Genomic DNA, 23,604 nt, shown 5'->3' with positions numbered 1-23,604 from the left:
ACCACTGGAGCTGCATTCCGCTTGGCCAGTCAGTACCAGTCAGCTGCCTCTGGAGTCCCACTGGCCAAAATGTCCTGATAGGATTCATTCTTCAGCTAACCCTAACCCCAAGCGGCGCATAGAGGCGAGTCTGACTATATCTAGTCGGAACTTCTCGACATGCTAAATCTAGACTCTTCATTTTTTGGCCTTTGTGCGGCGCCTTGTGACAATACCAAGAATACTATCCTCAGGGTGAAAATAGAGCTTTGACTTCTGTATTCTTTGTTGTTAAGGTTGTTGTTGTTGGATTATTTATTCTATGTATTTAGCTATCATTATTTCTTATTATTGTTAGTAAGATCGCTTTAATTTTCTTTTATGATACATTTTAGATCAATTTGTATGGTGAGACAACACATTCATGTAGTGGGGATATTCTTCTCTTCTCCCTCTGTTTGCAGTTCCATCTTCTATGGGGGCGGAACGTTTTTTTCACTCAAGCCAGATCTCGGGGTTCTGGGGATGGGACCGCAGAGGCGACTTCTCTGGGAGTACTGATTGTGTAATAGTAATGTACCCATGTCCCGTGGGTGCTGGGGTGGTGCCGGCTGACGTCTTTCCAGGTCCTCCGCTTTGGCTGCTGGTGGGGGTGCTGGGGCCCCTTTGTTGTTCGTTGGGCCTATTCCCTCTTCTCTCTCCACTCTGTGCATCCCTCTGTGCTCTTCCCTCTGCCCTCTCTGGGGCCTGGTGTGTTTTTTTGTCCCTGCCTGGTTTGAGGTCGGTGGGCGGAATGACGCTAGAGTCTGACTATTCGGAGGCCTATGCACAGGACGTAAGTGTGTAAACAAAGGCCCCCGGAGCTCTGGGCCAGCAGCCGCGGATGGTTCTTCGGGCTGGCAGCCGCAGAGGGTTCTTCGGACGGGAATGACGCGGAGTCTGATTCGCGAGCTCCGGCGTCCGGCGGAGGCCGCGAGCTGAGCTTGGGCATCCAGCGGATGCCGTTCGCCGAAGTCGGCTTGTGGCCTGCCGCCAGAGCTCGCTCATCAGACTCCGCGCCATTCCCAGCCGAAGAACCTTCCGCGGCTGCCAGCCCGGAGCTCCGGGGGCCTTTGTTAAAACACTTACGTCCCGCACATAGGCCTCCAAGTAGTCAGACTCCGGCGTCATTCCGCCCAAAGAACCATCCGAATATTTAACATTATTTACAGCCACAGGTTCAAATCTGTATGGAAGTATTCCTCTGTCTTCCCGATCAGCCGATACTGCTATTTCTTCATCAGATGAGGATAAATCAAAGAAATCAGCGCTGGGCATAATGTAATCTAGCCTTTGGTGGGGCACGATACATGTCACATCCGCGCATGTAGGTCATATGACTTGTGAAAATGGCAGCGCCCCTGAAAATTTGTAATTGTTGACAAAAATCTTCTCAGAACACTATTAAATGAGAGAGGATTCATCATCACATTGTCAAAATAGAGTACATATTACATGACCTATTGGATACATTGTTCAGGCAAACCACTGGATTTCCCCTTTAACTACATCGTGGTGTTCCAGATTCCAGGCTCCCAGTGCTGGATGCTTCTAAGCTCTATGTTCTCACCTTATAATAAATATCTACAGGACAGTTTGGGGTGACAAAGAATAGAGGCCTACAGTTATTCCTTGAATGTATCGTACCTGAGGGGTGGGTTTCCCACCATTGGTAAGAACAGATGATAGGAGATATTTTTCTTCAATAAAGGTTTTATTTGTTTTCATGACACTTTCTCCCTTTACACAGTAACTATGTATCTTTTACAGTTTTACTTTGAAGAATTTGATGACTCAAACAGAATTTTGCACTTAAAACAGAAGTTGTCAAAAAAAATTAATAATTCACTGTGCTTTCTTTGCAGCACAACACAGCAGCATTTCATGTGAGATTCAATCACAGTACTGGATAGTACATCTCAATCATAAACCAGCACCTGTCAAATTATTGTCTTATGTACTTTGACAATATGTGAGAACATGCATGCACTTATAAGCAATGAAGGACAACAGGACTCAAATCGCTTTCAGTGAGAATGCAATAGTCAAATGTAAATGTTTTCAAATGTTTGAGCACTAGGTAGTAACATTTGTCAGTCTCATGGACAAGTAGTCTCGATATTTTTACCTGTCGGTACATTTATTAATGATTAAAGACCCATAGAGTATTGCCCATCAGGCTGCAGGGGGTTAACAGACAATCACCATTGTCACATATTTGACTTAGTATTTTCAACTTAACTCATTTTGGTGATGTTTCCTGTCACACACAGGATCTTTTAAATATGTGTACTTTGTTGAAAGTTCCCCTGCAAAACCGAAATCTGCTGCTGGCCACAGTAACCCATTAGATGTAGGGTCAGCAAGGCAACTGTGAGATTTCTAAGTCCTCCATAGAGAACATAAAGGTAATCTGCATCATCACTTTCAAATCAACTGAAGCTAATGACCCTTCTGTACCACAAGAGAAAAGTGTTGTACATGACTCATAATAAGAAATCGATTAATATCCAGCAACAAGTAGAGACTTGTGAATCTAAAATGTAGATCCTGGTGGTACATATTGGTCCTGTAAATTGTCGGATTTTTTTTTTTGTTTTTTGGTAGGTACAGAAATGATTAAAAATGGACAAATCCAATATCAAATTAAAGGACACCAAGACTCATTATCAAAATAACTAAAATGTCAATGAAAGCCACCTACTGATAAAACCAAATATCTAGTATCTAGTAAAATTTCAAAAGCAATTAAATGACTGTTTGAAAAAAAATTCACTACTACAAATTTTTTATCTTGTAACAATATTCCACTTTTAGGGCATATAATTTTAACACTGCATGAAAGGAAAATACAAACATAAAAAGTGGTTTTACAGCATACTTTGTTTCATTCCATAAAATACAGTTTATCCATCCATTTTCTTTGCCACTTATCCTCACAAGGGTCGCGGGAGTGCTGGAGCCTATCCCGGCTGTAAATGGGCAGGGAGGCGGGGTTGCCAGCAAATCGCAGGGCACATGAAGACAGACAACAGTCGCACTCACACTCACACCTAGGGGCAATTTAGAGTCTCCAATTAATGTTGGATGTTTTTCAGATGTTGGAGGAAACCGAAGTGCCCAGAGAAAACCCACACAAGCACAGGCAGAACATGCAAACACACAGGCGGGGCCAGGATTGAACCCTGGACCTCAAAACTGTGAGGTCAATGCTTTACATCTGCGTTACCGTGATGCCAAAATACAGTTTATTTCGGTCAATATTTGCTCTTTTTTTTTTAGCAACTGTGGAGACAGGAGCAAATATTTTCAAATCAATGTGTTTATCAACCTTTTGCAAACAGTTCATTTTTAAAAACTCTGGATCCATCCATTTTCTTAGCCACTTATCCTCACAAGGGTCGCGAGAGTGCTGGAGCCTATCCTATCTGTAAATGGGCAGGGAGGCAGGGTTGCCAGCCAATCGCAGGGCACATGAAGACAGACAACAGTCCCACTCACAATCACACCTAGGGGCAATTTAAAGTCTCCAATTAATGTTGGATGTTTTTCAGATGTTGGAGGAAACCGAAGCGCCCAGAGAAAACCCACACAAGCACAGGCAGAACATGCAAACACACAGGCGGGGCCAGGATTGAACCCTGGACCTCAAAACTGTGAAGTCAACCCAGATATAAAACATCAATAGAATATTACATATCTATATTTTGTTGACTTTCAAACTTGAACCCTTTGACGGTAGACCTCAGAAATTCTGAGATATTATGTACTTCCCTGGAGTTTGCAATATAGCCTTACCCTCAACGTTCATATTGAGGGCTAGCTTGATTGAGGCAGAAAGCGCAACTTTTGGAATTCCAAAGCAATACAATTTTATGTTGTCTTTGTCTCATGTTACTAGACTGTTGTATGAAAAACTAATGCATGGCAACGAGCAGGGGGCAGCGTAGACCCTGAACTGGTTGCCAGCCAATTCCAGGGCGCATAGAGACAAACAGCCACACACACAATCACACCTATGGGCAATTTAAAGTCTCCAAAGAATGCATGTTTTTGAGATGTCGGAGGAACCCAGAGTGCTCAGAGAAATCCCACGCAACCACAGGAAGAACATGCAAACTCGACACATCGGGAGGCCGGGATTTGAACCCTGGTCCTCAGAACTGTGAGCCCAATGTGCAACAGGTGCTCTACTTTCCAACGGTGATGTGAAAAACTATAAATTAGTGACCCAATCACAACTGGACTGTTCTGTTATTCTTAGAAAACATTTCGTCTCTCATCTGAGCAGGCTTCTTCAATTCAAGGCTTGATTGAGACGCGGTAGCCAAGTAGTTTGAGAATTAGTCAATTAGTGCTAGTGGATCCTAACTAAGCCTTGATGCATGAATTTATGAAGCCTGCTGGGATGAGAGGCGAAACCTTTTCCAAGACAGACAGAACAGACCACTGGTGATCAGTTCAATGCTTTGAGAATGAAATGTCCTGGATGTATGAGAATATACACAGGCATTAATTTGTGAATGTTTTGGAGCTATTGTATGCCTTTACCTTTGAAGAGTGTAATAAGAAGTTAAGATGAATCATGCACTTATATCAAGAGAGTTCGAAGGGCAACACCTAAATTTGTGCAATTCACGTGATTTTTATGAATCTGTTTATGTTTTTGTTATGCACTTTTGTCTTTGAAGTTATAAAAAAGAAGTGTATTTCCATGAACCACCACCAAGAAATTTGCTCAGTCAATAATTATTACCTTTACTCTGAATGCTTAAAATTTTAAATCATTAATAGCTTTTTGAAATTCGAGCTTTTTTCAATTCAGCATAAAAACATTTGATACATTAGATTTAGTATGCTAATGAACAAGTTAAACAAAAAGGACCTGTATACTTTTAAAAACGGAATGAAATGCCAACTGTTTTGTAAACAGGGACAGTCACAACAAGCTAAATAAATACTAAACATTTTTCAAACTGAATTAAAAGAAATTAAATTCTGTCTTCTGTAAAATTAGCACAAAAGGGACAAAAACAAAATCAGAGTTATTCAAAGAGTATAGAGGCCAGGCATGTGACAGCATTCCTAAAATTCAATCTTACAGGCGGGGAAACATTCATCCTGCATGACTACTGTGCTGCTGGAGGCTAGGACCATGATGTTGAGCTCCTGCTGCCGCTCGTGTGTCTGCTGGTACCACTCACGAGTGATTTCTGTGTCATGTGTCGGGATCAGCGTCACCTGAACAGAAAACATATGGAAGTTTCGCATCTGATGCCACTGAAACTGAAACGCAAGGTGGAGGGTTCAGATATTGAATCAATCAACTGTTGTGAAAACAAATCAAGGCGTTCAGATGCAAAATCTTCAGTTCTGAAGTTGGACTCAGTCGAAATAAAATGAGAGATAATATGAGCAATGTTCCTTAACTTAGTTCCAAACATAAATATGACAGACTCCACACATGACTATAAAAATTTTTTCCCTATGTTCCCATTTTGCGTGGCGTAGTCAAGATGACCAACACAGCGCACCACACATATACAGTGAAGAAAATAAGTATTGCTATATTGCTTTATATTGCCTTGCTATATTGCAAGTTCTCCCAGTTAGAAATCATGGAGGGGTCTGAGATTTTCATCGTAGGTGCATGTCTACTGTGAGAGAGAATCTAAAAAGAAAAATCTGTCATGCTCCTGGATTCCAGCCAGGGCTGGGCGTGGCCAGCTAATCTGAAGGTGCACACCTGCGCCTCATGACCTTTGATTAGACCCAGTACATATAGGACCCGGGGGACGACAGATACTCCGCTAGATCGTTGCTCTTCATGCCTCGTTCCCGCACTCCTGCTTTCTCGACTTCTGACCTCCGTGCACCGACCCACGCCTGTTCATTGACCACCCTCGTAAGCCCATTCGTACTGGTACTACGAATTGTTTGGACTGTCTACCTGATCTCAGACCTCGGACCGAATAAAAGTTTCCTCTGTACTGTCTGCTGTCTCTGGAGTCGTGCATTTGGGTCCACCCTTGAGCCCCGCATCGTGACAGAACGATCTAGCCAGAACATGGACCCAGCCGACTCTGAAGCCATTCGCCGTGCGCTGCAAGTGCAGGGCAAACGCCTGGGTGAGCAAGAGGCTGCTCTCCAGGTTATGACTCACCAGATCCAGGAGCTCTGCACCCAGCTGGAACCGTGGCTAGCCTCCCAGGCTAGCGCGGCCACTCCTGTGCCTCTCCGTGCCACCATCACTCCGCTCTCACGACCAGAGCGGTTCTCAGGTGACTCCGGTAACGTCAAGCCCTTCCTGGCGCAGTGCGATCTCCACTTTGAGCTGCAAGCGTCTGCTTTTCCCACGGACCGCTCCCGGATCGCCTTTGTCATTTCCCACATGACAGGGAGGGCGGAGGCATGGGCCACCGCCGAGTGGAGCCGTAACTCGGAGACCTGCCGCTCATGGCCGAGCTTCGTCTGCGCGCTCACCCAGGTGTTCCAGTACGCGGCTCCGGAACGCCAGGCGGCGTCCTCGCTCATGACAATTCGCCAGGGACGTCGCCGCGTGTCCGACTACGCCATTGAGTTCCGGATTCGGGCTGCCGAGAGCCGCTGGAATGAGGAAGCCCTCCATGACGCGTTTTACGAGGGACTGTCCCCACCTCGTGGGCATGGATCTTCCGCCTTCGCTTAACTCCCTCATCGCATTGGCCCTCAAGGTGGACCAGCGCCTCACCGTACAGAGACAGATGGAGGGCCTGAGGGAGGAGGAGAGGGAGAGTCGCAGTCCGGTTGCTTCCGCTTCCCGGCCACCCGTGTTGTCAGCTTCATCGGAACCCATGCAAGTGGAGGGCCTTGGCGGCTCAGCGGAGGAGCGCTTACGTCGGCGATGAGAGGGACGCTGTTTTTACTGCGGGCGTTTGGGACACTTGATCGCCCGCTGCCCGACTCGACCAGGGCACTCTGACATCAGGATCTCTGCTCCGGTGAGTGTGCGGTACACCGCGGCGGGGTCAGGGAGAGGTCCCTTCTTCACCTCACCTTGGGAACGGACTCCCGTTTATGCACTGTGACGGCCTTCATAGATTCTGGGTCGGAAGCTAACCTGATGAATCCCCGCGTGGTCGAGGAGCTGGGGGCAGCAACCTTCCCACGCAACGGTTTCGTCACGCCTATGCCGCCAACGGCAAGTTCCTTTGTCGGGTTACACATCGCACTCAGACGCTACGTATGAGCTTCCCGGACGCTCACTCGGAGCGTATTAGCTTTCATGTCTTCGATGCATGTAGTAGCGACATCATCTTGGGCAGCCCGTGGCTCAAAGAACATAATCCGCACATAGATTGGACCACGGGTCAGGTCAAGACTTGGGGAGAGGACTGTCTCAGTCGCTGTTTCGCTGTCCGGAGAGACAGGGGTATTCAAGTTGCGCCGGTTCAGCTAACAGAACCTAGTACCGTCCTGGACCTGACCGCAGTGCCCTCCTGCTACCATGACCTACGGGAGGTCTTCTCTGAATCCAAAGCAAAGTCTCTGCCGCCACATCGGTCATACGACTGCGCGATTGAACTCCTGCCAGGCACCTCTCCTCCCAGAGGGAAACTGTTCTCTTTAACAGGACCAGAGCATCAAGCCATGAGGGACTACATCGAGGACTCGCTGGCAGCCGGACTCATTCGCCCCTCATCCTCACCAGCCAGTGCGGGGGTTTTTTTTGTCAAGAAGAAGGACTCCACGCTGCGACCCTGCATCGACTACCGAGGACTGAACGACATCACAGTCAAGAACAGGTACCCTTTGCCGCTTATCTCTACAGCATTCGAACTCCTCCAGGGAGCCCGGATCTTCACCAAGCTCGACTTGCGCAGCGCTTACCATCTGGTGCGGATTCGGGAAGGGGATGAGTGGAAGACGGCATTCAACACCCCCACAGGGCACTATGAGTATCTTGTGATGCCCTTTGGACTGACAAACGCTCCAGCCGTCTTTCAGAACTTCATTAACGACGTGCTTCGGGAGTTCCTGAACAGATCTGTCTTTGTTTATCTGGATGACATTCTCATCTTTTCAGCAGACCTAACCTCGCACATTCAACAAGTCAGAGAGGTGCTCCGGCGTCTGCAGCAGCACCAATTATACGTGAATATGGATAAGTGTGAGTTCCATCGGGCATCCGTGTCCTTCCTGGGCTTCGTCCTGGCTGAGGGGAAGATACGGATGGATCCCGGGAAGGTCGACGCGGTGCTGCGGTGGCCTACCCCCACCAACAGGAGGGATGTGCAGAGGTTTTTGGGATTTGCCAATTTCTATAGGAAATTCATAAGGAACTTCAGTTCCGTGGCCGCTCCTCTGCATTCGCTCACCTCGCCACATACCCCCTTCGACTGGTCCGGGACCTGCCAGGAGGCCTTCAGCAGGCTCAAGGCAAGCTTCACTACTGCGCCCGTTCTCATTATTCCGGACCCAGATAACCAGTTTGTGGTGGAGGTGGATGCATCGAATTCAGGAATCGGAGCAGTCTTGTCGCAGAGGAGTCCCAGGGATGGAAGGATCCACCCGTGCGCGTTCCTGTCTAGAAAGTTGACCCCAGCAGAGAGGAACTACGACGTGGGAGATAGGGAACTGCTGGCGGTCAAGAGCGCGTTGGAGGAGTGGCGGCACTGGCTGGAGGGCTCGCAAGTACCGTTCGTTGTCTTCACGGACCATAAGAACCTTGAATACCTGAAGTCTGCGAAGAGGTTGAACGCCCGTCAGGCCAGGTGGGCCCTATTTTTCACCCGCTTCCACTTTAAGGTGTCTTTCCGCCCAGGTTCCAAAAACGGCAAGCCGGATGCACTCTCGCGGCTCCACGAGGGAGGGCGCACGGATTCAGACGCCGCTACTATCCTGGCAGCGGTGTGCTTCGTGTCCAGTTTCACCTGGGCGATCGAGTCGCGGGTGAAGGAGGCCCTGGGAGAGACACCGCCACCCGCGGATTCTCCGTCGGGCCGCCTTTTCGTCATCCCATCTCTGCGGGGAGAAGTCATCAACTGGGCCCATACCAACAAGACGGTCTGCCACCCGGGTATGGCGAAGACGCGTTCAGTGGTCGAACAAAGGTTCTGGTGGCCTAACCTCAGCAAGGACGTAAGGGAGTTCGTCAACGCCTGCCCGGTGTGTGCTGCCAATAAGACTTCCCGCCTACGGCCTGTTGGTGAGTTGCAACCCCTGTCCATCCCCTTTCGTCCGTGGTCACACATCGCGCTGGACTTCGTCACCGGCCTGCCGCCTTCACAAGGGAACACAGTGGTGCTGTCCGTAGTGGACCATTTTTCCAAGATGGTCCACTTCGTGCCGCTTCCGAAGACCCCGTCGGCCAAGCAGACAGCCCAGTTGGTATTAGACGAGGTCGTCCGTTACCACGGGCTACCCCAGGACATCATTTCGGACAGGGGTCCGCAATTCAGCGCCCGTTTCTGGAAGGAGTTCTGCAACCTCATCGGCGCTTCTGCAAGTCGGACATCGGGTCATCACCCCGAGTCTAATGGCCAGACTGAGAGGATTAACCACGAATTAGAGACCGGTCTTCGATGTCTGGCATCTAGGGACCAGAGCACGTGGAGCCAGCACATCACGTGGGTGGAGTATGCCCACAATTCTCTACCCTCCGCTTCAACAGGTATGGCTCCACTCCATGTCGTGCATGGCTACCCTCCGTCCCTGTTTCCTCCACTGGTCACAGACTCCGCAGTTCCGTCAGCCCTGGCCGTGGTGCGACGCTGCAAACGGACCTGGGAAGCAGCTCGGAGGACACTGCTGCGCGTGAGCAGCGCCTACAAGGCCGCAGCAGACCGCAAGAGAAGGGCCGCACCAGAGCTCAGAGTGGGACAGCGAGTGTGGCTCTCCACCAAAGATCTCCCGCTGCGGACGGAATCCCGCAAACTTGCTCGCAGGTTCGTTGGCCCGTTCCCGGTTTCCAAAGTTATTAACCCGGTCGCCGTCTCGTTGAAACTGCCCAGGTCGATGAGGGTGCACCCTACGTTCCACGTCAGCAGACTTCGCCCGAATCGCACGTCGTCGCTGGCTCCTCCGCTCAAATCCCCCCCGCCCCCCCGCATGGTCGACGGTGGGTTGGTGTATACTGTGCGCCGGTTGCTGTCTTCCCGTCGCAGAGGAAGGGGGGTCCAGTACCTGGTGGACTGGGAGGGATATGGCCCGGAGGAGCGCTCTTGGATCCCCTCCCGCTTCGTCGTGGACCGCTCCCTCATCAGGGACTTTCACGCGGCTCACCCTGATGCTCCTGGGCCGTCCAGAGCCGGCCGTTGAGGGGGGGGTACTGTCATGCTCCTGGATTCCAGCCAGGGCTGGGCGTGGCCAGCTAATCTGAAGGTGCACACCTGCGCCTCATGACCTTTGATTAGACCCAGTACATATAGGACCCGGGGGACGACAGATACTCCGCTAGATCGTTGCTCTTCATGCCTCGTTCCCGCACTCCTGCTTTCTCGACTTCTGACCTCCGTGCACCGACCCACGCCTGTTCATTGACCACCCTCGTAAACCCATTCGTACTGGTACTACGAATTGTTTGGACTGTCTACCTGATCTCAGACCTCGGACCGAATAAAAGTTTCCTCTGTACTGTCTGCTGTCTCTGGAGTCGTGCATTTGGGTCCACCCTTGAGCCCCGCATCGTGACAAAATCCAGAAATCACAATGTATGATTTAAGGGTTTATTTGTGTGATACAGCCGCAAATAGGAATTTGAACACCTGTCTATCAGCTAGAATTCTGACCCTCAAAGACCTGTTTGTCTGCCTTTAAAAGTCCACCGCCACGTATTATCCAGAATCAGATGCACCTGTGTGAGGTCATTAGCTGCATAAAGACACCTGTCCACCCCATACGATCAGTAAGACTCAAACTTGTAATACGGCCAAGACCAAAGAGCTGTCAAAGAAACCAGAAACAAAATTGTACATTCCACACGGCTGGAAAGGGCCACAGAGAAATTGCCAAGCAGCTTGGTGAAAAAAGTTCCACTGTTGGACCAATCATTAGAAAATGGCAGAAGCTAAACATGACGGTCAATTTCAATTGGAGTGAAGCCCAATGCAAGATATCACCTCGTGGGGTTTCAATGATCCTTAGAAAGGTGAGGAATCAGACCAGGACTACACGACAGGACTTGGTCAATGACCTAAAAAGAGTTGGGACAACCGTTTCCAAGGTGACCGTTGATAATACACTAAGACGTCATGGTTTGAAATCATACATGGCACGGAAGGTTCCCGTGCTTAAACAAGCACATATCAATGCCCGTCTTAAATTTGCCATTGACCATTTGGATGATACAGAGGAGTCATGGGAGAAGGTTTTGTGGTCAGATGAAACCAAAATGGAACTTTTTGATTATAGTTCCACTAACCGTGTTTGGAGGGAGACAAATGATGAGTTCCATCCCAAGAACACCATCCCTACTGTGAAGCATGGGGGTGGTAGCATCATGCATTGGGGGTGTTTTTCAGCACATGGGACAAGACGACTGCATTTTATTAAGGAGAGGATGACCGCGGCCATGTATTGTGAGATTTTGGGGAACAACCTCTTTCCCTCAGTCAGAGGATTGAAGATGGGTCGTGGCAATGACAATGACCCGAAGCACACAGCCAGGAAAACCAATGAGTGGCTCCTTTAACAAGCATATGTAACCCTTAAAAGTTGGTACAGGTAAAATTTCAGTATAATAGAGTCGCAATTAGGTTATAGGTTTTCTTTATGCAATGTGGTGGAATATCTTTTAAACTGTGTGTGCTGACTTTTTCTTTTGGAGGGTTTTGTATTTAAATGTGTTTGATTCATTTGTGAAAAACAAATACTTTTGTTTGTCATTTTATTGTTGAAACCATTGTTTAAGAAGGACAGGAAGTGACGTGCTGAAGAGACACGGGAAGGAGAGAAATGAGGCTAGACGGAGTGCAAGGGACGAGTGGTTGTTGGAGGGCAACTAAAGGACAAAGAAAGTGAACGGTGGACATTTATCAAAAGTTGATCGATGTGTTCGACAAGGACTGTTGAAAGTTCAACTGGGATAGTGTGTCATTTGAGTGGACTACTCAAATCACGCCATAACGTGGGGGAGTTAGCCGCTACCACAGGGGCTAAGTGCATGCATGGGACTTGGCTTGGGCGCTAGCAACCAGCTAACACTAGATAGAAAGGCCTGTGTATTGGACCAAGAAGGAGAGGACAGGGGCGCTAGCGTCGAGCTAACGCAGCTAGCGAGGCTGTGTTTGGAGTTCAAGGAAAAAAAAGGGACGAGGACCGTGAGGACGCCAGACAGAGAAAAAACCACCACCACCTTTCTTCACTCCTGCCTTGGGAAGCACCGCAGTGACATTGGGGTTTGAATGTTATTTGCTTGAACGGCTATATTCATATTTGTTTGGGCCTTGAGCATGTGTACATTGTGTACCTGTTAAATTGATTTTGTTTATTCGATACATGTATACATGTTTGATTTTCCATCCTTTATTTTGTTATTAAATGTTCACACTTTTTGTTACATAACCAGGTTTATTATTTGACTATCTGCAAGACAGTAATAGTGGGTGAGTTTATTTGGTAGCTTGATTATTTAAATTAGGATAATATTAACTCATAAGGGGAAATATTATTTCAGAGACTTGTCATAGAGAATTAAATGCACAAGTAAAGAGTAAAATTGTAATAGACATTTAGAGTAATTAACCTTGAGTTAATTTATTTGTTTTGTACTTTGGAGTAAGAAAAGAACTCAGGTGGCTACCTCATCGAAGTATTTTATACTAGAGAGGCGCTACACATATCAAGGTTTTGGCATGGCTTCGCCAGTCTCCAGACCTAAACCCAATAGAAAATCTTTGGAGGGATTTGAAAATCTGTGTTTCTCAGTGACAGCCCAGAAATCATTCTGATCTAGAGAAGATCTGTGTGGAGGAGTGGGCCAAAATCCCTCCTGCAGTGTGTGCAAACCTTGTGAACAACTACAGGAAACATTTGACCTCTGTAATTGCAAACAAAGGCTACTGTACCAAATATTAACATTGGTTTTCTCAGGTGTTCAAATACTTATATGCAGCTGTGTCACGCAAATAAATCATTAAAAAAAAATCATACATTGTGATTTCTGGATTTTTCTTTTTAGATTACAAGGACATGCACGTACGATGAAAATTTCAGACCCCTCCATGATTTCTTAGTGGGAGAACTTGCAATATAGCAGGGTGTTCAAATACTTATTTTCTTCACTGTGAAATATCCACTAAACATCAAGTCTTTGCCGCCAATCCCGTGTGACATCCAAATTGTCGCAAAACACAAATATGAGAAAGATCGAATGCTAATCTAGTTACAGTGCCATGAATAAGTATTAGCCCCCTTCTCTAATTGTCATATTTTTAGTTTTTCCACTTTGTTCCCCACTATGTTTAAGATAATCAAAAAAGGAAATAAACAAATCTAACACAATTGAACTTAAAATGTTGTTTTTAAATGATTTCATTGATGGAGTAAAAAAAAATGTTTAGTAGCCCTGTGTGAAATACCCCATTTGTTGAATCATGATTTGAGGCTTTTCACTTATCACACTTTAGCCAGATAACCTCCAATCCTGTTCTTTCTTAAACACAATTAGTCCAGACAAAATCAAGTCTTACAAAAGATCTAAAAATTTTGCAAAACTCTACACGATCCAAAGAAATTACACAACAGTTGAGGAATAAAATAAAAATCAGTCTGGAAAGGGTTACAAAAGTCATTTAAAACTTTAGGATTCCAGTGAACCATAGAGAGAGACATTTTCTTCACATGTAGAAAACATAGAACAGTGGTGAACTTTCCCAGGAGTGGCCAGTCTTCAACGATGACGCCCAAGGAGGAACTCAGGACAACTTCTAAAAAACTACAGGCCTCCTTTGTCTCAGTTTAGGTCCGTGTTCATGAGGATTCAAGCAGATTATTCTGGCATCAGTTTGTGACCTCAAGCTAAAGCGTACACCAGCAGGTCACTTTGGGAATAGTTTAAAGAAAAAAATGAGGGTTTTATAGAGGTCTAGTCAAAGTCCACACTTGAATCTGATTTAAAATGTGGCTGTGTGATCTTAAAAAAACTGTTCAAACTTAAAACCCCTCCATTCTGGCTGAATTCAAGCAATTATGCAAAGAAGAGTCCAGCAAAAAATCTCCACAGAGTTGTGAAAGACACATTACCAGTTATAGAAAATGCTTGATTTCAGTTGTTGCTGCTGAGGATGGTCCACACAGGAATTAGGTTTAGGGCATTATTCATTTTTCAAAGGCAGCATGGTGTTGCAGCTGTAAAGCATTGGCCTCACAGTTCAGAGGACCGGGGTTCAATCCCGGCCCTCCATGTGAGGAGCTTGCATGTTCTCCCCGTGCCTGCACGGGTTTTCTCGGGGCTGAGGTAAGGCCTACATGTGAAATGCAGCACCCACCACTGCTGCAAAGGTTTTGCAACCAAGTGTTAAAAAGTGAGTTTGATTTATTTACGTTGATTTTTCACCTTAGTTTTAGCCTCTTATAAAATCGGAGGCATATATACCAAGTCTTTTAATTCCTACACAATTCACCGGATTTGGATGTAAATACCCTCAAATTAAAATTGAACGTCTACATGAAAGCATACTCTTTTTTTTACATTTCAAATCCATTGTGGTACTTTTTAAAGCTAAAAATATGTGAATTGTATCACTATGTGTGTCACAATATTTATTAAAATAGAGAGGTATACAAAAAATATCTCATTTGGAGCAACATTGTCTTCAAATAACTATTCATACTTCATACTATTTTGGGGGGAACGAAAAATATTATATCTAAATATAACTGTGGGCCACAGATGAAGGGAGTGATAAGAGTGAGTTGTGATATGTTACACTTGGGATGGGGGAACAACAGACAGTTTACCTGAAGATTTGACCCCCATTGAGCTTTGCCATCCAGCAGTGCATCAAGAACTGCTCGACTTGGTTCATCACTTCCAGCATCATTCCCGCTCACCACATAGTATGAAGAGCGGATGTGTTTGAAAAATTCTTGATCAATATTCTTGGCACTGCAGTGATTGGGAATGTAGGCCATGTCAACATAAATAGGAGGTGGACAACCAGCCTTTTGCAAGCCTGGTAAGTCACAAGAAAGTAAAATGTAAAAACAAATACAATAAAATTAATCAATAACATTATCTTAAATCTTCAAATGTTTATAATTTTCAAGATCATTCATAATGATTATCTTACCCAAACTGCTACTGCTACAGTTGGTCATCCCCTTGCCAGGGTTGTAACTTGACCTTGAGAGATCATCATCTTTTGAGCCTTGCCCATCAGACAGGCGAGATATGCGTGAACTCATGTCTGCTTCCTTCCTTTTCAACGACGCACTGAGAGGAGAAGATGTCTGTTTGTCAGGCAAGGGGGACTTCTTGCGCCTGGCTGGGGACGCAGATTTGGTTTTCACAGAAGTTTTTGTCAACCCTTTAGCTTTGGCCTCTTTCTTAACTGAGACATTATCAGGCTCTACCATGCAGACATCAGGGTGAGGAGGATGAGGGTAGGGGTCCTTTTGCGGTGTGGGAACTGGGTCATGGCTCTTCCAGGAGGCAGGGTGAAGACTGCCTTCTCCTGTGGAAGATATTTTATCAATAGGGCTACAGTCTGCATCCTCATCAGAATCAATGTTACCTTCACCAGTGACTGATGGGTACTCTTCTGTGCCTTGAGGCCCTTCAGAGTCTGATTGAGAGGGGAGAGACTCCATTATAGAAATGGGTGGTGTGTCTTCTGTTGCTAGACCCAACCCTGCTGACATGCTGCTGGCGTGATGGAAAGAGCTGCTGTGCGACTGAAGATGGTGGGGCTGCTTGTGAGCCCTTCTCTTAACTGACATGTCATTTTCATCTTCTTCCTGTGACTGTTCACTTTGATGTTCTTGCTCTTCATCATCTTCATCACTACATATCTGCTGCACCGCAGGGTTGAGAAAGGAAGGTGAAAGGTCAGTTTTACACTGTTTGTGCTCACAGGATGAATATCCCGGAGAGGTGTGGCCTGTGTATGGAAAGGTTGCTCCTATGGTTGGTTTACCACGAATATCCTGATCACTGTCATCATCAGCCTCATCATCAAAGTCATCCTGCCTTTGTCGACTGCACTCATCAGCATAGAATGCAGAGTAAAATGGCTGATTAGTCGATGAGAGAGAAAGTGGGCGCGTGGGATGCTCTGGTTCCATTTCATACTCCTCCTCAAAGTCATCATCATGTCGATAATGAGGAGGGGAATCACCAGGTATACTGCTTCTCTGGGACTTAGACATTTCCCATTCACAGGAGTTCCTGTAGCCTCCAGTAGCCTCCCTAGACTCTACCCTAGCTGTGCCTGCAACTCCTTCATGATCTGCAGCTCCAGCAAGGAGGGTTGACCTTGCAGCAAGTTCTGTGGTTCCATTGGTTGGGTCAGGCTTGCAGGCTTGAAGTGGTGAGCACATGTAGGAGACCAGAACATCAGGGAGAACAGTACTTGTCTTTTGACCTTCATATGAGGGAACTGGCTTGTCAGAAAATGTCAAGGTACAAGTGGGACCACTTGAGGGTGATATTTGAGTCATTTCCTGCATATATTCGACCTTACCCTCTTCTTCGCTACTGTCACTATCCTCAAAGAAATACTTCCTTTCACTGCTTGGCTGTGGTGAAGAAGTGACACAGAAAAGAGGCGCACAGGCTGCCTCTTTATCAATTGAAAGTGCAGTTTCTTCAGTTTGCATGGTTAGTGAATGCTCACAGTCCTTTGGAGATTTCAAAGTTGACACCTCAGACCACTCAGGCTTATAGAAGTAGTCTGAGTGGGTGTGTTTATCCATAAAGCCACAGTAAGATGTGTGGTCCTTTTTGACTTCTGCAGATGTCGTGTAATGTAAATGGAAGGGTCTGACCTCCTGAAATTGGGTTATGGGTGAAAAGTGGCCGAAGCTGGAGGTAGACTCAGCTGTGGTTGTACCAGTGATCTGTTTTTCAGACACTTCAAGATAATCTTCTTTGGTGCTAGTTAGTGTGGAAAAGAGAGAGTCCGTGACTGGAGAGTGTTCTTCTTTAAACGTGGAATACTCGAAAATTTGCTCAGTTGAGGCAGGTGTTCCCAACTCTTCTCCAAGGTGACGGCTGGTTGAGAAGGAGCCTGATGTAGAGGAGGAGTAACTATAAGCAGAGGAAGAGGAATATCCAAGGGTAGCAGTGGTCATGAACTGAAAGCTTGTGTCCGGTGATATTTTGCTTAGGTGGTCTGGGGACTGAGGTTTCTCAAAATCAGGATCACCTCCATCATTCTGGTTTAAACCTCTCTGTGAAGACTTAAAGGTAATTTCTTCTTTGCTATTGTCTGTGGTCTGACTCAGAAGAAGTGATTTTTTGTGTTCTCTTCCATACATTTGTACCTCTGTGGAGTAGCCAAAGGAACCTGTCGACCGCCCATTTAACTTTCCACTCGAGAATAAGCTGTCTGCCATATCTTCATCTGCTGCCTTTGTGGGTGAGCTGGAAGGATTTTCTTTCCCACCTGGGTTCCCCTGATTGTTAAAGCAATAGCCAACCTTGGAAACACTAAATTCAGGATTACTTATGCTAAACAAGTCACTTGCAGGATATTTTAATTCTTTCTCAAACTTCTCTTTGGAACCTTTCTCAATGTCAGAATCAAGACTACCTTCATCATCCTGAACGTCTTTGTCCTCCTTTTCCTCTTCTGCATCATCATCTTCCTCATCTCTCGCTGTTAGTTTTCGCACATCAATCTCCAGCCTTGCACCCTGATCCTTACTGTCATTGCCATCAGATTTGGCAACATTGAAAGGTATCATTGAGGAAGAGATTGAGGGTTTTGGCTCATCTTGTTGCATTGGAAAGGACAAGGGATCAATTTCTGACAATAAAGAAGTAGATGACAAAATCTTTTCTGACATCTTATCTTTCTTTGTTACAGGGTACCGTGGCAAAGCAGCCTCCATCTTATCTACGGACTCCTGATGAAATGAATCGGATTCCACAGAACTTGGTTTGCTATCATAATTGTCGCTGTAAGAGAATGTTTTGCCATGCACATAAGGCGTGTCTTGTCTTATATAGATGGCTTTCTCTTTGGTCTGTTTCTCTGGCAAATTACTCACACTAAATTGAACACTTTTCTCATGCCCTGTGAATGAAATATTTGTTTTTTGACCACTTTCTTGACACTGTTTGCTTGATGCTAATCCAGTTTGTAAAAAATCTGTTTCATCCTCATCCGAGTATATCATTTGAGGTTTACGTTTCTCGTCTGTCTTTGGAGTCTTTTCTAAGATTTCATGGTCTATCATTATTTTGGAGTTCTTTGTTTCATTTGTTACGTCATCATCCAGGAAGCACCCTTCTTTTGCCTCCATAAGTTTAGCCTTAATAGCTGGCTGAAGGTCATTTTTCATGTAAAAATCATCTTCATCCAAACTCTCTTCAGATTCTTCTGAAGCCTCTAACATTGTTTTGTCACTTATCATTCCAATGAAGGATGTATTATCAGAAATAGTGACTGACTTCTCGACTTTGTGTGAGTCGCATTTCAAGTTTGACACTGGTTCATTTTTTTCTTCTCTCTTTAAAAGCTTTTCCTCTGCTGGAGAGTAGCCACTGCTTGTAGGCACTAACTGGGTGGGTGACGCCAGTTTGATAGTGCTGTCATCTGGACTTGGACATCTGTCTTCACTATCTTCTGCGGAGTGAGACTCAATACCAGTGTTGAGGGGTTGAGTTGGTGATATAAGTCGTATTCCAGTGCTGATCACAAATCCCCCTGTACTAAGTGGAGACAGTTTTTCACTTACAACCTCTGTGAGAGAGTGCTCTTTGTCAGAAAAGACAGGATAAATAGTGGGATAAGGAGTGATCTCGTTCTTCCTGAGCAGCATGGTTGGTGGACATTTGTAGCCCTCTTCTTGGAGTTTAATCGGTGGGATTTCAACATTTGGAGTCTGATCCTCATCTTTATCGTCATCTTTGTCTTTATGTGCTACATTGTCTTTGCAGTTACTCTCCAAGTCATGTATATTGGGTTGGTATTCATCAGAGGATGGAGACTTAAAACATTTGTCGTCTTCCAGAGAGGAGGTGGGTGAAATGGTACCTGCAGAATGGAGATAGTCCTTTACTTGGGTACCTTCTGTATGTGAGGGTACATTGTTCATGGTATCAAGAATAAGCAAGTTTCTTCCAACTCTTTCAGTCTGAGGGGCTGTAGCCAATGCTATGGACTGGTCTTCAGCTACAGATGTGGCAAATGAAGACATCTTGTCATATTCTGTTATGGATGTGGCCGACGAGATATGTTCCTCCTCAGCAAGAGGAGCTGCAATGACAGCAGGGTAAATTGCAATCTCAGACTCCTGACCTCCCATGAAGACCTTGGTTTTAATATCCACAACATCGAACACAGCAGAGCTTTTTATCACTTTCGTACTGTGGATAGAGTCAAAGGTTCGACGGGCATCAGGGACTGAGATGTCATGACATCCTACATTTAATTGTAATTGTGGCATTCTTCTTCTTTCCTGGAGCTCCTCAAAAGAAATAGTGTGTTCGGCCTCCGAGTTACCAGGGACGGTTTCATCTTGGATAAAGGAGAACACCTCTGAGGCTGATGAAGCTACTCCTTGTCCAGGCATTGCTCCAGTCGATGAGGTCGGTTGTGAAGTTGCTTTGTTTTCTAATTCTTTTATAGTGATTTCTTTTTTGATCTCCCGTGTTTTATACTTGATAAAAAAATCATCTTCAGTTCCTTCAACCTCACCTTTTTCAATTACATCTTCATCATCCTCTGAGCTATCACTCTTCTTTGATATCTCTTTTAGGCCATCCTTTACAGAATATTTGTCATCTTTAAAAGTCATGTCCTCATATTTCCTGTTTGAATCGTTTTTGGGAGGAATCTTACTTCGTTCAGATGTTTTCCTGTCTGTCTTGTCTGTTTTGAATGTGAATGAAACTGTCTCTGTAATAGTACCACATGTTGTAATTTTGTCATCAGGTGAAAATAACATTGACCCGTTAGTGTCTTTGTGAGCTGACAGCTCAGATATCTGGGTACCCTTGGTCTCGGGTTTGGTCAGCTCTTCTCTTTTCAGAGCCTCAAAGTCTTCTGTAAGGTCCTCGGGGGAAGATGCAACAGATGTACCGGCAAGAGCTGCTACTCTGACATATTCATGGAGTTTCTCAGGGACTTGCTTTTTACCAGTTGCATGCTCCTTACCGCCTGTATTTTTTTCTGTCCTGGTTTTGGTCTGAGTCTTAACTTTGTGTAAAGTTTTTCTGACTTCAGGGGTGAGTGGCTTTAGATCAGGTTTTGTCATTTTTCTCAATTCTGGCTTATTTGTATCCTTCTTTTTTAACTCCTTGTTTTCTTCCTTTTCTTTTCTTGTATTTTCATCTTTTTTTACTTTGTTTTTATTAATTTCCTTCTTTTCCTTGTCCTTCTTTTCATCCATTTGGGACACTTTGGCACTTTTCTCCCGAGATATTTTCTTCTGCTGTGACTTTCCTGTCGCAGGGGCAACCTTACTATTTTTCTGTTGCTTGGTGGCCTTCAGACTTTGACTTATTTTTTTCTCTTCTTTCTTTTCCACTTTATTTTCTTTAATAGTTTCACTCTTTGACTCTTCTTCCTGCCCAATAATTTCTTTCTTGGCTGTTTTTGTGTTTGATTTGAGTGACGTTTTGAGACTCTCTTTGCTGCCAGTTCTTGATTTCATTTTAGACTGTTTAATATTAGGCAACAGAGCACCAGATGTTATGTCTTGTTGAGTCGCTACTGGGTATCGCAGAAAGTCAAGGTGTTTCAGCTTCTCAAAGCCCTCAAAGATTTTACTCTGTGGTGCATTTCCGGGAAAGAGCACCCTAATAATCTTTTCTGTTGGACGGCGAGGAATCCAAACAATAAGAGCAGTAACTGATGTCAAATATGGAACAGATATTTCTCCTTCTTTTCCATTAGACATCAAAATACCAGTTTTAGCTTTGCTGTTCCCAGACCATTTTTGCATAAGAAACTGCATCTCTTTGCTCTCCTTGACAGGGTTTAGCACATACATGTCTAACTTTCCCACTCCAAGTTTATGAAAGAGTGTGATGGGTTCAATGGTGTTACTTACTGCCCTGTGAAGTGGTTCAGGTGTTATCCCTAGCTTGTCAAGGTATTGCAGTGTAAGAGATGCTTCCTCAATGCTTCGTTTCATTTTTAGTGTGGACTCTGGGATTCGAAGCTTCTCAGGAACGTTTAAAAATACAATCCCAATGTCTGGGGATATCAGGTTTTTCATTGACTCACCACTGCTGGTCGAACCAGATCCATTGTTGCCCTTCTCCTCCAACTCTGCAATCTTTCTCTGGAACAAGCCATTGATACCAGGAAGGTTGTCTGCCCCAATATGGGTAAGCAGAACAGAGTCAATCCTGTCAAGATGGCGAACCAGTTTCCAGAAGCAAGACTTTCTGTCTGACCCGCCATCCACAAGGATGTTAAACCCATTGACAGCAAACAAAGCAGAGTCTCCTCTTCCTCCAGGAAATATGTAACAGCAAGGTTTGGATAGTTTCAGAAATCCTCCAGAAGTTGGGGGCTCTAGAAGGTTAAACGGTGCGAGTACATCTACTGTCTTTGAGATAGATTCTGTAAACTCCGTCACTCCTTCCATGTTGGTCAGATGAGATTCAGGGTTCAAGTGGTATTGCAGAATATTTTGAAATAAATGCTGCTCCTGGCTTTGGTCCAGGAAGCATCGGCCTTTGTTTACGTGACAGGAAATGGTAAGACTTGTTGGCGGCTGTGGAGAGGCCCTGAAAAGGACTGCTCTCACCTACAAACACATATATAGAGGCAAAAGAACCAATCTACAGTATTCAATCAGAACAACCCCCCCCCCCCCAAAAAAAAAAAAAAAAATCTCTATATATATATGTTGCACCTACTTGAGTGCTGGAGATAGAAAAGTGTTGCCAAGTGAAGGCTTCACCTTGTAGAAGGATGTCAGTTCCCTCCTCAAAGCTCTGCTGATCTCTGTATGAACAGTTTATTTCCAGCCAAGACAGTGATGAGAGAATGGACCTGGGTAGAGTGCACAAACATTTCACAATAATCTGTCCGACTTTAATCATGAGCATGATGTATCCATACAATTGATCCAGTTCCGATCAGTTCAATGCGCTGAGAAGGAACCATGCAATGGAATTTCATCCCAAATTAGAAGAATCATACTCAAAAGTGAAAGGGTCAAAACATAGAATTTAGCCAAAGGCTCCTTTGTTCACAGGACCAAGACTTATTTTTGTTCCCTATGACTCATATTCAAAACTATCAATAATCTCACTATCTCACTAACCTAACAGTTTTACCTCTTCTCCTAGGTCATCCTCCTATTTTAATACTTCTTCTGCACAGCTGATCACCATGGGGTCAACAGCCTTCAGTTGCTCAGTCCCTCATTTTTGGAACACCTTACCACCTCAGTAGAAACCTGGGACTTTCATCAAATTGAAATCGCTACTGAGAAATTTTTCTTTTGGCTTGTCCCATTGGGGGTTGCCACAATCTGTTCTCCATGTAAACCTGTCTCCTGCATTCTCTCCTCTAACACCAACTGCCTTTATGTTTTCCCTCACTAAATTTATCAACCTTCTCTTTAGTCTTCCTATAGCTCTCTTACCTGGCAGATCAATACCCACCACCCTTCTACCAATATACTCACTCTCTCTAATCCGGACAAGTCAAAACCATTGAAGTCTTCTACCTCTAACATTGTTTCTAAAACATTTAGCTTGCTTGTCCCTCTGGTAAGCTAATTTATAACCCTATTCAAACTCTGAGCAAGAACCTCAGCATCTTCATTTCTACCACTCCAACTCTGCTTCCTGTTGTCTCTGAAATCCCAATGACCCAGATCTGTACATCATGATTGGCCTCACCACGGTCTGATTAATTTTTCCCTTGCCCTTCTTTCACACAACACACCTGACATCTCACATTCATCAACTCCTCAAAGTATTCTCTCCAATTATCCAGCACACTACTGGAAGCAGTCAACACATTTCCATCTCTATCCTTAATCACCCTTGCCTGCTGCACATCCTTCCCATCTCTATCCTTCTGTCTGGCCAACATGTATTGATCTTTCTCTCCTTTAGTGTCCAACCCTGCAGGCACATCATATGCCTCTTGTTTGGTCTTTGCCACCTCGGCCTTTTCCCTACGTCACATCTCAGTGTATTACTTTCACCTCTCCTCCTCTCAGTGTCCCACTTCTTATTAACGAAACTCTTACCTCTGTATGATTTCCTGTACTTTGAGGTTCCACCACAAAGTTTCCTTCTTACGTTTCCTGCCAGAAGATTCACCAGGTACTCTTCTGCCTGTTTCTCTGATCACCTGAGCTGTGATTGGCTTGTCGTGGCCTGTAGTGATCCTGTCATCTGGAAACTCCTCCTGTGCACCGACAGTCTGTCTCAACTCTTCTTGAAAAGTTGCACAACATTCTCAA

General features: G+C 45.2%; 1 protein-coding gene across 3 annotated transcripts; it reads right to left on the bottom strand.

Annotated features, from left to right (window-relative positions):
• Positions 1 to 1,760: 1,760 nt before the first annotated feature.
• Positions 1,761 to 22,162, bottom strand: map1aa (microtubule-associated protein 1Aa). 3 transcript variants are annotated; one of them, XM_061815770.1, is made up of 5 exons: positions 22,040 to 22,162; positions 15,735 to 21,927; positions 15,291 to 15,674; positions 14,959 to 15,173; positions 1,761 to 5,259 (listed from the first exon to the last, which is right to left on the bottom strand). In XM_061815770.1, the coding sequence occupies exons 2-5, from the start codon at positions 21,763 to 21,765 to the stop codon at positions 5,104 to 5,106; spliced, it is 6,786 nt and encodes a 2,261-aa protein (XP_061671754.1). In that variant the 5' UTR covers positions 21,766 to 21,927; positions 22,040 to 22,162; the 3' UTR covers positions 1,761 to 5,103. The 3 variants fall into 3 exon arrangements, with proteins under 3 accessions (XP_061671754.1, XP_061671753.1, XP_061671755.1); XM_061815769.1 differs by having other exon boundaries at positions 15,291 to 21,927; XM_061815771.1 differs by having other exon boundaries at positions 15,291 to 21,927; positions 22,084 to 22,131.
• Between the last annotated feature and the right edge of the window lie 1,442 nt (positions 22,163 to 23,604).

This window comes from Syngnathoides biaculeatus, chromosome 3, assembly GCF_019802595.1.
Source record: "Syngnathoides biaculeatus isolate LvHL_M chromosome 3, ASM1980259v1, whole genome shotgun sequence".
NCBI classification, from domain to species: Eukaryota; Metazoa; Chordata; class Actinopteri; order Syngnathiformes; family Syngnathidae; genus Syngnathoides; species Syngnathoides biaculeatus.
The sequence above is the reverse complement of the archived record's forward strand: the minus strand, read 5'-3'. Positions and strand labels throughout refer to the sequence as shown.

Coding starts and splice junctions, on each gene's coding strand:
- map1aa (XM_061815769.1), bottom strand. CDS start 21,765: ATGGAAGGAGTGACGGAGTTTACAGAATCTATCTCAAAGACAGTAGAT. Junction 15,174..15,290: donor CTGTAGCAGTAGCAGTTTGG/GTAAGATAATCA, acceptor GTGACTTACCAG/GCTTGCAAAAGGCTGGTTGT. Junction 5,260..14,958: donor AATGGGGGTCAAATCTTCAG/GTAAACTGTCTG, acceptor TTTTCTGTTCAG/GTGACGCTGATCCCGACACA.